The sequence below is a fragment of the Budorcas taxicolor genome, chromosome 11 (genome assembly GCF_023091745.1).
Source record: "Budorcas taxicolor isolate Tak-1 chromosome 11, Takin1.1, whole genome shotgun sequence".
Taxonomy (NCBI): Eukaryota; Metazoa; Chordata; class Mammalia; order Artiodactyla; family Bovidae; genus Budorcas; species Budorcas taxicolor.
The window spans coordinates 129,952,678-129,966,014 of record NC_068920.1 but is presented as its reverse complement, the minus strand read 5'-3'; the positions used below and the strand labels follow the sequence as shown (position 1 = coordinate 129,966,014).

At 42.4% G+C, this 13,337-nt stretch overlaps 1 protein-coding gene across 1 annotated transcript in view; it reads right to left on the bottom strand.

Annotated features, from left to right (window-relative positions):
• The window catches only part of ALK (ALK receptor tyrosine kinase), a 730,858-nt gene that overhangs the window by 182,363 nt on the left and 535,158 nt on the right, over nt 1-13,337 (bottom strand). The window contains exon 5 of the mRNA XM_052648260.1: nt 4,791-4,918. Within this exon, the coding sequence (XP_052504220.1) occupies nt 4,791-4,918 (128 nt within the window). The remainder of the gene's footprint in view (nt 1-4,790; nt 4,919-13,337) is intronic.

The window sequence follows — 13,337 nt, the reverse complement described above, 5'->3', positions numbered from 1 at the left end:
GCAGGAGCAGCATTTATCAATTGACTGATTAGCTGATCAGTCAACAAATATTTACATCGTGTTTCTTATATGTTTAGCATAGTGTTAACTGTCCCCTGGAGAAACAAAAGCAATATAAGACAAGGTTCTGAACCTCGTCAGGGCCCCAAAGTGACTAACTGAGAAATAATGATAAAATAGCTACTAAATTTAAATGCAGAGAGCAAAGTCTTCCAAGAATAATTTCTTTAGCTCTGAGTGACGTTCTGGAGGGTTTGGGCCCCAAGCTGGATCTTAAATGATGAATTAGTGTTCAAAACATAAGGCCTGGGATCAAGTAGGCATTATTGGCATAGTGTAGAGAACACCAGTCTGCTAGAGGAGAGGTGTGGGGAAACAGAGGGCATCATGTTGCGCAGGTACAGAAGGGCCGGATTGTAATGACTGGAAATCAGGCAGAGGCACTGTGGCTTCCAAGGCAGGACTGAGAAGTGGTGAAAGCACCAAGGTCAGAGTCAAGGTGGTCCTGATGTTAATCCCAGCTCTACCATCAACCAGCTGGGTGATTCTGCAGCTGTCACTCTTCTGGCCCCAAGAAACGAGTGAAGTGGTCCAGCCCAACCTTCATATTTCTGATGTGGACTGCAGATGGTGATTGCAGCCAAGAAATTAAAAGACGCTTACTCCTTGGAAGAAAAGTTATGACCAACCTAGATAGTATATTCAAAAGCAGAGACATTACTTTGCCAACTAAGGTCCGTCTAGTCAAGGCTATGGTTTTTCCTGTGGTCATGTATGGATGTGAGAGTTGGACTGTGAAGAAGGCTGAGCGCCAAAGAATTGATGCTTTTGAACTGTGGTGTTGGAGAAGACTCTTGAGAGTCCCTTGGACTTCAAGGAGATCCAACCAGTCCATTCTGAAGGAGATCAATCCTGGGATTTCTTTGGAAGGACTGATGCTAAAGCTGAACCTCCAGTACTTTGGCCACCTCATGCAAAGAGTTGACTCATTGGAAAAGACTCTGATGCTGGGAGGGATTGGGGGCAGGAGGAGAAGGGGACGACAGAGGATGAGATGGCTGGATGGCATCACTGACTCGATGGACGTGAGTCTGAGTGAACTCCGGGAGTTCGTGATGGACAGGGAGGCCTGGCGTGCTGCGATTCATGGGGTTGCAAAGAGTCGGACATGACTGAGTGACTGAACTGAACTGAACTGAACTGAGACAATAAGAAGTTACTGGAACCTCATGAAAATGCCACAAGCAAAGGGAATTTGGAGGAGATTTTTCTGGCAGTGTGTGAAGGATGGACAATGGTATCAGGGAGACTAGCTGCCTATTGCTAAAGTACCAAAATACATATATGAAGGCCTGAATAAAGCACGTGGCTGAGGAAATGAAGTTAGAAGGATAAACTCAAGCAGCAGGAATAGTGGCATCTAGACAGCAACAGACAGAATGTGAGGCAGCCACAAGCCTAGAGCCCAAGGCTTGATCATCTAGATGCAGGGATAAGAGGAAGAGTCAAAGATAATTCTAAGGTAAATAAAACTCCAGCCTCTACACATTCCATTAAGGCAGCAGGATGTCATGGACAGAAATACTGGCTTGGTGATCAGACTGACTTGGGATTGAGTGTGGCTCTACCTTTCCCTAACTGTACAATGATGGCAACTTTAGAAACATCTGTGAGGTTCAGTTTCCCCATATGTAAAATGAGGATGATAGTACCTAGTTTTTAGTGTTATTGTAAAGCTCGCAGGAGATAACTAACACGTGTAACGGGATCAGCTCTCTACCTGTGCACATGCAAAATGCTCCATAGACGTGAGCTTTCATTGCTTACTAACTGATCAGCTAATAACTGTTACATTCTATGATAACAGGTGTTAGGATTCGGAGGGAGTCACAACCTCTGCCTTCATGGCACCCACAGATAGATATCTTCTCTTTTGCGAGCAGAATTGTCCCAACGACCCCATCTCCAGTTTAGTTAAAATGGCACTTCTTTTCTTGTGGGACAAGGAAGGGTTTTAGAAGAAAGCAGACCAGATACCCTACAAGCTGAAAAGCTGAAAGTGAAAGCCATGTCCAGTTCTTTGTGATTCCATGGACTATAGCCCATTAGGCTCTTCTGTCCATGGGATTCACCAGACAAGAATACTGGAGTAGGTAGCCATTCCCTTCTCCAGGAGGTCTTCCCAACCCAGGGATCGAACCCAGGTAGAAAGTAGACTAGATATCCCACAAACCTATTAACAACCCTGGCTAGCATGTCATCAGCCTGATCAGCTCCTTCAAATGTACTAGTTCTCTTAGCTCCTCCCCTTCATGACCTAACTGAAGTAATGATCTCAGAAAACACAGATGTTTGTCTACATCAAATAGGCCTTGGGTATGCCTGCAAAACAACTCCTTCTCTTTAAATATATGAGGGTAGCTTTAGGATACTTCTTATGTTTTCAACTTGTCCACACCACCTGATGTGCACCTGAATTTGTTCCATTATAGAAGGAAGAGTTAGAAGTTCTCAGGAAACACTGGGATCACTCTGTTCTCTGCCTCACACATCCACAGTGGTCCTTTCATACCTCTTGGTGGCCACAGGATTCCAAACCTGAGAAGGAGCACAGAAGACACCTGCTTATCCATGAAAACCATCTGTTCTTGGACTTGGAGCCTCTGAAGGAAGGTAGCTGGGCCATGAGAACCTTCCTGGGTCTCTTGGCAGGTCCACTTTCCTTAAGGAATCAGAGACATATTTCTTTCTTCCTCCATAAGAGAATGTCCTGTCAGAAGAAACACTTTCTGGACCATTAGAGAAAGTTAGAGAGGTCAACTCTCTTGGTTTTGTAAGGGAAGAGAAGAAAAAAGAAACATATCTTGTAAACTGTGCAATGGATTGCTGCAAATGCAAGATAAACTAGAGGAAGAATACTGTAGGTGATAGGAAGTTGTAAGAGTAAGGAAGGAAAAAAGTGCACAACTGGTTGAGATCTTTCAAAGGTGCAAAGAATTTTTGCAGTATTTGTGCTGGGCCTAATACTTGGAGTTTTATAGCCTCTTATTCCTTTCTGATGCTGCTGAAATGAGATTAGGCCAATTCTGGGAACTCATACCTTCTTCCTGACACATTCCTGATAACTGGCTCCATTTCAACACATGACCTCTTTTGGACGGTACGTGGACCCTTGACATTGGTGAGGACTGATGATGTCCAGAAACATTCACAAATCCCTAAGTTTGTGAGTGTGGAAACATTTGTACAAGCTTCTGGCTTTCTCCCAAACCATATGTTTCTTGTACAGTGTCTCACATCACAGGCTAGGCACCTTTTCAATTTGAACTGAAGTTCAATCTATCATGTTATGATAGATTTTTCTTTTTCTGACACATAAACCAGTTTTGATTAAAAAAGAAAGAAAGAAAGAAAGCCACTTTGTGAAAGTTCTTGCAAGGCCAGCAGTGAATGAAGAGCAACAGCAAGGTAAGGAACTGGGTGGTCAGTAGGGTCCCTACATAATGGAGTCCCTTTTGTATTCAGCTTCATATTCAAAACTGGGCCTCAACATGCAACCAATGGCTATGTGTTATGAGCCTTCATGGCTGCTGATGAACATTCTAAATGGAGAGGTTAGGCCTGGGAGTGCCACAGACTCTGTTTCTGTCTGTACTTCATTCCTGGGCCTCCAGATCACAGGTTCCATAGCACAGGTTAGTGAACCTCTAGGAAGAGGCAGGCATGGCAGTGGCTATTCAAGCAACTTCTTTCCTAAAGATTTGTATAATTCAAGTCCATCTTATATACCCTTTACATGTGGACAAATAATAAAGGGTATTTATAATGATGACCCTAGGTCTTCTGAAAAATCAAGGAAAGATCAACCTCATATCTGTATCAATGATCAGTCTTCTCTTGCATACCAGTCACACTTGGAGCAAAGTCTAATGAAATATATATATAAAGTATGATCTTGAAAATAGGAATAGAAGATCAAAAACTCTGTAGAGGGAAGGGAAAATAAGTTTATCAAATAAGTACACAGATATAATTTACTGTGACTGAGTATTGCATTTAGCTCAGAGTTTCCTGGCAACAAAGACAAAAAAAAAAAAAAAAAAAATTGACAAATTACTCTTCAGGAGAGAGATGTCTTCTCTTGGTAATAAATCTTGAAATAAATTCACAATGTGGATTATGCAAAAGGAATTCAATGACACATGCCTTAATGATTTTTACAAAATAAGCAAGAATTTTCACATATAACCATTTCCCACATTGTCCCTTAATAACAGCTTAAATCAAATCATTAAAAATACTTAATTGTAAATTTTACCTTGGCGGGGGGTCAGGGCAGGGAAAGTAAAGTACTAATCATTATCAAGTTAGTGGGATGGAGATACATGTGAAAAAAATGTTGATAATTGTTGAAACTGGGTTGAGGGTATATGGGAGCCCATTGCACTATTCTATTCATTTGCAAACATTTGAAAATTTCCACAAAACAAAACAAAACCATAGCTGAAAGCATATGGACTCCAGGGAAGTTAAGCTAATGTGTTATCCAACAAAGACTGTATTCTATTTGATATAGCTTTAAGTTAAGTAGATATAATATTATAACTCAGTCTTTGAAAGTTGATCAGCTGGGCTGTGAACCACTTGGCAATATTCAGAATCAGACCCAAAGCACTGGAGACACTTTTGTATAAGTGTGCACATTTCCAGCTAATTATGGTGGCAGATTACTGACCTACTTAAGACAACAAGAGACCAAGGAGTGGAGGGGGAAAGCCAGATTCAGATACCTTCACTGCAGTTCTTCAGGGCAAAGAAGTCCACTGCAGATAAGCTTCGGTTTCCATTTGAGATATATTCCAGGGCCACTCGGAATGGGTTCTCTGGGCGCCCAATTCTTCCCTGCAGCACAGTCCAACTGGTTGCATTGGAAAGCAGAGGGGGAAAACACAGAAAAACAGTGATGAGAAGCAGACCTAACCTGCAGAGAGGTCCCAAGCCTGCCCTGACCTCAGGGCCCATGTTCTCCATTCTGTACAAAGAGGTGGAACCCTAAGTGGTTCTGAGGATGGTCACTCTGACAGCAATACACACACACATACACATTTATTTCCTTCTTGTCCAACTAACTCAGAAACCCAATTCTTAAACCTACTGTGGCCACTGGTGTGTCTTTTGCCTTACTTTTTAGGCAACTCCAGGCCTTTGGACTATTTCATACAGGAAAAAATATGTACACCTGAGAAAATCTGCCAGCAGAGTGCAGGAACAGTCTTCAAAGCATTTATCAGTGTACTAATAATTATCTCTGGAAAGAATTCTTGGTTTTTGGAATTTTATCTGATCCTCAAATCTCAGAATCCTCGGGTTTGCTATATAGTTACTTAAGGGAAGCAGGCAAGTGCTATTTATTGACGGCAGGAAAATTAAAGTGCATTGAAGCATGTATTTTGGGGTAAAAGCTACCTAAGATTGACGTGGACTCTGCAAAAAGGTGCAAACAGAAGAAGACAGAAGCAGGTCAAATGTGAGCTCTGCATCTGTCTATAATCAAGGACACTGACACAGCCAGAGAATAGAGAATAAGCTAAATGAACATTTTTACACCTCACTCAGGCTATTAACCTCTTGGAATAGCCTCCTGTCACTTATTGGAACATCAAATTTACTTCCCAGCATTGATTCAGGTTTTTAAAAATATATAATTATTTTGATAACTTTGTGTGGAGAATGGAAATTACCTGGACTATTACATATTTTCTTTCCTTTTAAAGAAAAACAATTTTATTGAGGTATAATGCACAATAAATTGCACATCCCAAAGTGTACAATTTGATGAATTTTGACATGTGGATTCACCTTAACTCATCACAATGTTTCATAACGTCTTACCACTAGGTTGGGCTTAGGTATGGTAGTACGAGTGCTAAGGAACTTAAGGAAAGACTAGCTTTTTGTTTAAAAGAATTTTAAAGCACCCTCCCAAATTCCAAGTATAAAAACATTAAAAAGTCAGAAAAGTTGGTAAAGGAAAGTAAAAGTCACCTGGAAACTCATCTAGAGACTACCATGGTAAACATCTCTGTAAGCAGCATTGTAGCTACAGTTTTACACAAATAAGGTCATATACACACATGCTCCCTCAATGGTTTGTCACAAGACAATCAATATAAATTACACGATCAGGTCAAAGACTGCATTTTAACGATCTGTGCGTTGCTCCTGGTTTTTTCTCTTTATGATCATGCTGAGGCTAGCCCTGAGAGTTTATCTGAGGACAAATTCTTAGAACTTGGGTCAAAGCATATATGCATTTAAAACTCTGAGGATATTGTCAGTTCTCTAACACTGGATTAGAGGGCTCATTTCTCCATCTGTTTGTTAACATGGGGTCCCATCAAATCTTTTCCATTCATTAACTTTTGGTGAGGAAGGCATCACTCAAAGCAATCTATGGTCTTTCAGGGGGGTGTTCCTGGATGGGGAGTGTGTGTCTCTGGTTCTTGCCATGTTGCTGGGCATGCAGTGAGGTTTGCTGGATGAAGAAGGCAGTGCTGGTCCCTTTCTATGCTCTTTTGTAGTTAATTCTGAGCAATGGAGCCAGTGCCTCCACCATTTGATAAAAGTGTATTAAGTTTCCCCACAATAGATGCTGTAAAAGGCACTATTGCTGTTGTGAAGTTTGTTCTCTGTTACTGTACCCAACAGGATTTCTATCCAAAATAAAACCAGTGCAATTGAATAAGGAAAAGGAGGCCTTTCTGTTTAAATGTGGAACTGTCAAAGAAAAAAACTGAAAAGAAAATGTAAATGAGGGGTTCTTAAGGAAAAACAGACAAAGAGAGTAGAATTTTTCTTGTTCTTCTGAAACATAAAGGGTTCTATTTTTGAGGGAAGATGGTGGTGAAAAGGCATGACTATTCATATTCTTTCACAGTCATAGCTCTCTGCTCTGAGGAATGATGGATTTCAATTCCAGGTACACAGTGGCCCTTGATGATGATTTCCATTTCTGTATTGGCACTAGCCCTCTGGATAAATGTGTCAAGAGTTTTAGGAATTAGTTTCTGAGTTACTGATGCAATAACTTTTGTCTGAAATTCTCTGGCCTCCCATAGTTTACTGCTGCAAGTTTAATAACTTTCAGAGCAGTTGCCAAACATGATTTTATAACCAGGGAAGTTGGGACTGAAAAAGGGCAAGCTTATACCTAGGGTCAGATTTGGTTAAGAGACAGCAAAAACCCTATGAGGGGGAAAATACCACACACTCTCTTTTCTCTCTGCCTCCGTTTTCTTGGCTGACATCCCCGTGGTCATGAAACTTGCTCCTTAGGGCCCTATTTTCTTCTTTAGCTGGTGGCAACTCTACTTGTGCTTGCAAGGGGGGAGGTGATGTTCTAACCTAGAGCCTCCTAGAGACAAATGTGCAGCTATACCCACGTGCCGGGGATCTGCAGTCATCTCAGCTCTGGTGCTTCGATCAATCAACATGACACTGTGGGGAGTCCATCTGGGCTTCAGGAAGCCAGAAGCACGGTCTGGATGGCCTGTCACCATCCATTATCTTCCAGTTGTCTCTCTGGAGCTCTTCACTTCCAGCTCTGGCTCTGCCCACCATTTGCCTGATGACTTTGAACAAGGCACTTTACTCCAAATGCCGGAAATTTTAAATGTTTTCTGATCAGTTGTATTCTCAACCACAGAAAGTATCTCCAACTTTGTGTAAATTTGCTGAGAAAACAACTGACTACACATTTTTTGCTGGGTGGCTGCATCATAATAAATCAGAGTCCACTGAAGAAGGCAGGAGGGTTGGTTTGTGAATATCAAGGTCCATTTCTGACCTGGAGGTTGGAAGTTGTATATTCAAAGGCCATCAGGTTGGGAACTGAATCCCAGATTTTGGTACTAGACTTGCATGGGGTACCAGAACCCACTTGGGTTTTACTTTCTTCATTAGCAAAATGTTAAGAGTTCTCCAAAGTCTCATACTGATCTGATACAATACTTCTCTAGCAGATCACCCAAGTCCTAGTGATAAAGTGAAAGTGAAAGTGAAGTCGCTCAGTTGTGTCTGACTCTTTGCAACCCCTTGGACTGTAGCCTATCAGACTCCTCAGTTCATGGAATTTTCCAGGCAAGAGTACTGGAGTGGGTTGCCATTTCCTTCTCAATGGGATGTTCCCAACCCAGGGATCAAACCCAGGTCTCCTGCATTGCTAGCAGACACTTTATCGTCTGAGCGACCAGGGAAGTCCAACACTTTACTAAAACCCTGAAAGCTTTAGTGGGCCAATAATATTCTACAGAAGGTGGAAGAATGACTTGTCAAATAACCCAAACTTATTTCTCCAAAGAGACTCAGTTCCACCCCCTCAGAGAAATGAAGAGACTGGTTCAAGGTCACCCATTTGGTTATCTGAAGACCAAAGACTAAAATCAAATATATTATTGCTCCACAACTGCCAGAACAGGAGACAGTGTGACCCATGAATCAGTCTGTATATTCAGTCACATTTCATATTGCTAGAATCATGGTGATAAAGAAGGATGTGTTGACTTAGCATTGCTACAGGGAATCACCAGTCTGGGTTTTGAGGATAGACAGGCCAGTCAGACAGTGAAATACCTTGTCAGAAAATGCACACAAAAAAGCAAAAACGTCATAAGAAGATATGATGTGGAAACAGAAACTCTAAGGTTCCTACTGCCCCATACCAGGTCAGTCTCTGCAAGTTTAAAGGAGACTGGCACTTCGAATGTGAGCCAAGCTGCTGATGAAACTCAAGGGTTGGCAGCATGTCTAAAAAGGATGAAGGCATAAAGTTATTTTAAGTCCAGAATGAAGGGGCACTTTTTGACAGCACTTGAGGGCCATGGGTGGCACCTGACAAGATGGAGGAATGTGTATTACATCCTGCTGTGTGGTATTCCAATAGGCATGCTGGTGATGTGGGGCTGGCTCACGAAAGTGAGCCGTCAAACCTACATGCTGGTCAATGGGAGACCTTTCTGCGATAGTTTTAGCTGCTTCAGTATCAAGAGGCCTACATTCACTTCTCAGCTCCATGATCTACTAAGCAACCACAGGCAAATGATGTAATTTCTCTCACTTCCTATTTCCTTAGTTTTAACGTGGAAGTCATAATGCCTAGCTTTCTACATTGCTGTGAGGATTTCTGAGAAAGATGTACACAAGAAATGTCCTTATCAGTTCAGTTCAGTCAGTTCAGTTCAGTCCAGTCACTCAGTAGTGTCCGACTCTTTGCGACAACGTGAATCCCAACACGCCAGGCCTCCCTGTCCATCACCATCTCCCAGAGTTCACTCAGACTCACGTCCATCGAGTCAGTGATGCCATCCAGCCATCTCATCCTTGGTTGTCCCCTTCTCCTCCTGCCCCCAATCCCTCCCAGCATCAGAGTCTTTTCCAATGTGTTAACTCTTCGCATGAGGTGGCCAAAGTACTGGAGTTTCAGCTTTAGCATCATTCCTTCCAAAGAAATCCCAGGGTTGATCTCCTTCAGAATGGACTGGTTGGATCTCCTTGCAGTCCAAGGGACTCTCAAGAGTCTTCTCCAACACCATAGTTCAAAAGCATCAATTCTTTGGTGCTCAGCCTTCTTCACAGTCCAACTCTCACATCCATACATGACCACAGGAAAAACCATAGCCTTGACTAGACAGACCTTTGTTGGCAAAGTAATGTCTCTGCTTTTGAATATACTGTCTAGGTTGGTCATAACTTTTCTTCCAAGGAGTAAGCATCTTTTAATTTCATGGCTGCAGTCACAATCTGCAGTGATTTTGGAGCCCCCAAAATTAAAGTCTGACACTGTTTCTATTGTTTCCCCATCTATTTCCCATGAAGTGATGGGACCAGATGCCATGATCTTCATTTTCTGAATGTTGAGCTTGAAGCCAACTTTTTCGCTCTCCTCTTTCACTTTCATCAAGAGGCTTTTTAGCTCCTCATCACTTTCTGCCATAAGGGTGGTGTCATCTGCATATCTGAGGTTATTGATATTTCTCCCAGCAATCTTGATTCCAGCTTGTGTTTCTTCCAGTCCAGCGTTTCTCATGATGTACTCTGCATAGAAGTGAAATAAGCAGGGTGACAATATACAGCCTTGACGTACTCCTTTTCCTATTTGGAACCAGTCTGTTGTTCCATGTCCAGTTCTAACTGTTGCTTCCTGACCTGCATACAGATTTCTCAAGAGGCAGGTCAGGTGGTCTGGTATTCCCATCTCTTTCAGAATTCTCCACAGTTTAGCAGATCAATATTCTGCCCAGAACTCTCTAAAGGCCCCATCTCACTTTGGAGTAAAATCCTCTATTTAGCTTCGCATCTTTCTGTAGCATGTGAAAAGATGCCTTATGTCTAGATGTTGGTTAGGATTTGTTGAATTGAATTCCATTCCTCGGGTATTTATTGGTGCATTATTGTGTACTAGATAACATATTAAACGCTCTGAGGATCCTTAGAGTTGAGAATGTAGTTTTGTCCTTGAGGAGCTTACAGACTGGTGAGGGAGAGTAAAAGCATGAACTGAACTTCACAGTGAACAGCAGTAGAGAGGAGCTGAATGAGCAGCACAGGAACTATGCGCTGTTGAATCACAGAGAGCAAAATGATGTCTTAAATCTGTGATCAGGAGAGGTATAACTTGAGGATGGGCTGTGAAGAAGGGGCAGGAATTGGGAAGAGGGTGATGTAGGAAGAGAGGCTGGCATTGAGCACATGAGCAGAGCCTGTACAGACTGTGTATACAGAAAACACATGGTTCTGTCTGGTGGGAGTCAATGTTTTTCACTGATTTCTATAGGAAGGGGGTCCTCTGTGTCTTGCCACACTCCCCAACTCTCCCCAACCTCAACCTCCTTATAGCCAGGGTGATGGATCATTCATCATTGAGTCTTCCAGCCCTGATACATTTTAGACACTTAACAAGTTATTTGTTGAATAACAGAACGAATGTACCAACAGATTTCTGTTAAATGAGACAAGATTCTGACATTCTTGGCCAAAATTTATATTGCAGTTTGTACTGTTTGCTGAACCCAGGGTAGGCAAGACATGAGCTAAGAGGCTGGAAGGAAACTCAAGGAGCCACAGGAACTGCAGAAACGTTTATTTTCTCCTGACTGGCACGGCAGCCATAACACAGCCTCTCTCCTGGTTGACACAGCAGCCACAGCAGCAGCCACAATATAGCCATAGCATAACCTCATATAACATATCCATGACATTGCTCCAGTGTAGCCCTGATGCAGCAGCAGCCAGGGTTTTCATGGTGAAACTTACACAGGCGTACTGCACAAAGCAGCCTGTGGCCAAGCGGGCATCTTGTGACCCACATGCACAGTGCTGTAAGTGGTCTCACCTGTTACATAATCATTATTTACAAAACATGGGGCAAGAGTGAGAGGCCGCGGGGCAAGAAAGCCTGACCGTGCTATCTTGCCTAATCTGTTCTTTCCCTATAGTAGTGAAGTTGAGTTAATCTGAAAGTTCAAGTCAATTCATTATTGTTAGCTCTCATCCATTCAAGTGGTAATAATACATTCCCTTAGGAAGAACCTAAAGACTGGGAAATTTGGGGGGGTTGAAGGAAGTTTGGGATTTTTTTCACTATATAGTTCTTGGCTATCCCTTTGCCCACACATAGGCCCCATCTTTAAAGGGGCAGGGCCATGGAAAACCATCAAACTAGCTTTTGTTCAAGGACCTAGAACCCAAAGAAGGAATCAGAGTTACAGTAACTGAGACATGGAGAGGACCTGAGTGCTCAACTAGGAGAGGTCCCACCTCATGCATGAACACCCTCTAGAACCCAGGTCAGCCTTGAACCTTGCTAGGGCAACAATTCTAATGACATTAATAACTGCACTAATAATGTGGTCAGCAACAACAGTTAACACTTATTGAGGGCCTACTCTGTGCTCTGCTTCTAGTTGAGTTTTAAACCTAGTGTCATGTGACTCCATAGTTTTTATGAACACCTTCCTAAATTGTCCTTTTAAGCTTCTTGAGGTTAGAAACCATGTCTTCCTAGGCCTTTGTTTCAATTTCTGGCCCTGATGAATACAGCTAGGGATTCGAAGCTAAAAGATATGGTCATCCCACATTTTGTAGCAGCTACAAGTGCCAAGTCATTCAGATGGTGACTACCCCCTTGCCAGGATAGCTAAGCTCATGAATTAATTGAGGATGATAGAAACCACACAAATTAGACAACCAGCCACGTCCTTTTCACCTGGAGCTTAGTCACATGATTACTATTATTATTGAGCATAAGACTGTCAAGGTTCAGGCCACACAGCTGACATTCCTTCACATATCCCCTTGCTAAGACTCTCTTTTGACAAGTGTCGGGATGTGGGTGTGAAGGTTCATTAGAAATAAGGGATTGAGCCTGTGGCAGCTCATCTAGATCGATTTAAAAAAAAAAAAAGTCAATTGCACTTTTCTCCCTAATCTTATCCTAAAGGAAAGAAGCACACATAACTTTCAAGGTTTTTTAAAAATAGACTTTGTAGTAATTCTACAGCAAATATAAACCATTCAGCACTATTTTTTATTGTTTCCATTAAATCAGCCTGCGTTTAAAGCATTTTTATGGGAGATAGCAGGGGAGAAAATGCCAGATCAATGTAAATTTTACTGTAAATTCCTTTGTTGCTAGTTAATTTTCTGTAATAATAATTACAGTTGGTCTGTGGTGTGGGGTCTTTTACCCAAGTAGCCCTGGCTTTGTTATTCCTTGCCCTTCAAGATTTCCCAGAAGTTAGATGTGTGTGCCCTGGAGAGGATTGGGGCTGGATGGAAACTAGGTTTCCAGTTGATTCAGGATGTGGTTCCCACCAGCCTGTGGTGGAAAGAGATGCCCTGAAGCTGAGGGTGGCTTCTGGCTCTTCTGGAGGGAACTGTGGGAGCAGTGAGGTGCTGGGACAGGGATGGGCTCACTGGGGCCACAGTGCACTCGGTTAGAGACCTTAGCATTGATGGTTGGAAAGCAGTTTTGGTTTCTATCAGAGATGCTGTGTGGGTGACAGGGATCTGGAAGGTGGCCCAGCTTTCCCTAGGTGGGGGCTAAGAAAATGTTCCCAAGCTGCCTTTCCCCTAATTCTTCTGTCATGCTCTTGAGCAAAGAAAAAATTTGAATGGTTTTTGGCTCTTCTTCCTGGACTCTCTTTAGCTTCTAATTTTATCTCCTTTCCTCTCTCCCTCCCTCCTTTCCTTCCTTAATTCCTTTCTCATTTACTCCCTCCCTTCCTTTTTTCTTTCCTTCCTTCAGGAGAAGTATATTGATTAAGAGCACAAACCTTGGA